General features: G+C 34.7%; 2 protein-coding genes across 4 annotated transcripts in view; both read right to left on the reverse strand.

The window, feature by feature from the left end:
• LOC118737368 (gelsolin-like) overlaps positions 1-3,551 on the reverse strand; it is an 88,095-nt gene that overhangs the window by 38,167 nt on the left and 46,377 nt on the right. The window lies entirely within an intron of this gene.
• The window catches only part of LOC118737370 (serine protease snake-like), a gene marked incomplete in the record, with an annotated part of 8,295 nt that continues 6,390 nt past the window's right edge, over positions 1,647-3,551 (reverse strand). The window contains 3 exon segments of the mRNA XM_036467821.1: positions 1,647-2,019; positions 2,091-2,248; positions 2,632-2,717. Of these exon segments, the coding sequence (XP_036323714.1) occupies positions 1,861-2,019; positions 2,091-2,248; positions 2,632-2,717 (403 nt within the window).

A 3,551-nucleotide genomic window follows, 5' to 3' on the forward strand; every position in this document is an offset into this window, starting at 1 on the left:
CAAGAAATCTTTGAATTGGCAACCATATTTGAAGAAATGAAGCCAGTAGACACTATTATTTGAGTAGTTTGTAATAAATTACATAAGTTATTATTAAATTTTTTACAAATACACAACAAGGTATATTGGTTGATAAATAGAACGATGAGAGGCATTCGGATTTACTGTAAGCAACGCTTAAATCCCCAGCGGCGCACGGCTAAGTGACGTCCGTCCACAATACACATTGATTGACAACACAGGCCAACGAAATTTCATCAATGTCATGTTGATATTATAGCCGATTCTTATAGAATTTTTCCCGTAAAATCCGAATCCGACCTTAAAGGTATTGGATTGGTTGTTGGGCGGTGTACTTGATTAAAACATCGTCGGTGAATTTAAAATTGTGATGCACATTGAAGACAGTGTGCTAACTATGTGCATTACAATTTAAAAACGAATACGTAATTGTAATGAGCGCACGAAAATTATTCCTTCACATCATACTTTGCGATTAAAAACAACACCAGTATTTAAAAGAACCCAGAGAGGAAGACAAAGGGGCCATGCTTACACACAAGTAGCCTATACTTGCCACGTGTGCCTGAGGTGTCAAAACCCTAACTCCACCTCAGTCAGGTGTAACACCTGTCATACGTTGCTCCTTGCTGCTCAAATAGAGAGTCCGCCTGAGTAGCTCAACACAACAACGACCGTACTACAACATAACAAAATAGAATACACCACAGGTACAATAACCCACACCGCAGACATAACTGCACTACCAAGATTTGATTTTCAAGAATTCTATACCATTTCTACGAAAAGTTGTTTTTTCTCCCATATAAAATACATGGAAAACTTTGGGCGCTTTGAGCTACCTCTAAATATTTTTTGATTTCAAAATAGAAAAATAGGGCTATAATATTTGCGGTATAGAAGAATCGTATTGGTTGAGAGCAAAAATATTCCGACATTACATTTTCACATGCATTTTTGGATCACGCTAATGTATATATGTATACATGGTACGTAGTTAGATAGACATTCCTTTTCGAAAAGGTGCCAATCCTAATCAAGCATATTTTCAATGTGAGTATAAGCTAAAAAAAATTCGACTTTTGAAACAGCTGGCAACCCTCTTCAAAAGTATTTTCAAACTGAAATCTTTTTAACCTCTTTCGACTGTCATTGTGACACGTAATGTGATTTCAAATAACTGATGAAGTAAGTGTATTGAATTAAATTTTTTATACAAGTGGAAACTCTATTAAATACAGTTCAGATATAAATCCTTGTCGAATAAATTTAGATTGATACCAATTTTTTAATATATAATTCATTTAACTTAGCTAATAATTTCAATTTAACTTTTGCAACAGATGGCAACCCTTTTAAAATACCTCAAAGAATGCTCGAGCTAAAGATTTCTTAGCACTTTCGTTTGATACCCATATTTTATAGTTTCACTTAGCTTCACATAATTTAATTTAATCCCAAATTTCAGACAGGTGGCAAATCTCTTCATATTAATTTAAAATTAAACCCTTCTTAAACCTCAGTAGTCTGACATCCATATTGTGGTAAATACATACTAATTACTAATTGCCTAAAAAATCGTTCGATATGTTTCGGGGAAGTGCGATCACAAACACCATGACACGAGATTTTTATATACATGTATATTAGATTTCTAAATTCTGATGAGAAAAACACACCTTTTCTTTGGCGATGCACTCTAATGTACGAGTACATGTATCATTTGATATCATTATAATAAAATAGGTACATATATCCTTAAGAGTAGTTTAAATTTTAAACAGGTATAATATTTGTGAGGTGAAATATGTAAATCTCATTTAGATGCAGCTTAAGTTTTCATTTTGGCCACACACGCGCTTCAATCCAATCGAGATACTTTGATGCTCTTGTATAAACGCCTGGGGCTTCAGTTGCACAGCCGAGTCCAAACGATGTCACACCAATCACATAAGGCACATGCCTGATTTTTAATATCAATGGGCCACCGGAATCACCCTGTGGTGAAAGAAAACATGCAGAAAATGCGTGCGTTAAAAAATTAATATGGCCTAAACACTTTAACTTACTTGACAGGTGTCACGTCCAAATTGCCTATCTTGTGCACATAGCTGTATATCCATTAAACCGAGTGGCAATAAATTAGTATCTCTGTAATGTGTTTGGCACACTTCATTGCCTACGACAACGAGGTAGGCTTTCAAAAGTTCATCAGACGATCTGCCACCTTAAAGTAGAAAAATATATTTAAGATACTCAAATTTTGTACCTACGGTGACCAACAGTTCACTATTTTCAAAAATAGTACTTTATTTTTCCCTTCAATTCAAAATGCCTTTTAAATTAGTTTCGTATTTGTTTAAGGAGGGTTTAAATTGTCAGCATTGGGATACAGGCTTTTCCTTGGAAATTTCCGCTGTTTACATTGAGCCCTAACCTCCAAAACACGTAAGCGAAATTTTTTCACAATTCTTTATAAATATTCCTGGTTACTCTAGGAGCATTTCGGCACCAAAAAGAGGATTAAAAATATTCGCTTACATTTCTCGATGTATAAGCTTGCGTGGAATTTCAGTTTCATGTATTCGAATTTATATTTTTCTAACTTACCGAAAATGGTGTGACCGTATCCAACAGCGGTAACATTCTCATTGTCCAGTAACATATTTTCTCCAATGCATGCTGGTTTGAAATTGCTACGAAAATAATTTAAACGCGAATTCTTTAAACAAATTTTCTGAATGGGAAACGGTATGATTCATCAGATAAGCACAATATTTTTCTGCAATCACCGGGCTTATATATTTACCCTCGAAGTATCGGGAATGCTGTGTTTAGCCTGATAATAAATATATCACATAGTAAAACTTAGTGATAAATAAAAATAAAAGGAATGCCTTGGCTTTGCTTCTTTGTGGTTTTTTATTTAAACCCCACAAAGAATTTTCTTTGAAAACGCTATCTTTTGAATAAAATCTGAAGGCAAGTTTAGAATAGGTTGTGCCGGCAGCTCTGATAAAAGTTCATTCGGAGGTCGCACAGGCCCATTGTGATGCCCAGAATAGGTTTACCGCATGCCTATCCCTTTAAAGCATTTTTATTTTCTTGCCAGTACCAACAGACCCTATAATGAAGCTTTCCTTAAGCTACCTAAGCTCTCAAAGAAGTGGTTCCCCATAAACTAAATCGTTTTCTTGGGAGTGCTGGACAGTACACGTTAGTGTTGCTGTGAGAAGCTTTAAGAGCTTTATGGCCAGTTTTTCAGTGCCAGTTTAAAGTTAGATTAAGTAAACTGAGTTTAAATTGAACAGCTGGCTGCCATTTTATTGGTTGATCTTAGTTTAAATCAGTCAGAGTTAAACTCCGATTAAATGACGATTAGATGCAACCAATTTTTTGTTTGGTTATTTTTACATCTTTTTAGGGCCTAAATAAAAGGAATATTACCTCAAAAAATTATTTCACGTTAATTGTAGCCTAGCAATTGAAAGATTTCAAATTTGCCTTATTCAAAATCAGTTTACAATAGG

The sequence above is a fragment of the Rhagoletis pomonella genome, unplaced genomic scaffold (genome assembly GCF_013731165.1).
Source record: "Rhagoletis pomonella isolate Grant_MI unplaced genomic scaffold, Rhpom_1.0 Rhpom_scaffold_00004, whole genome shotgun sequence".
NCBI classification, from domain to species: domain Eukaryota; kingdom Metazoa; phylum Arthropoda; class Insecta; order Diptera; family Tephritidae; genus Rhagoletis; species Rhagoletis pomonella.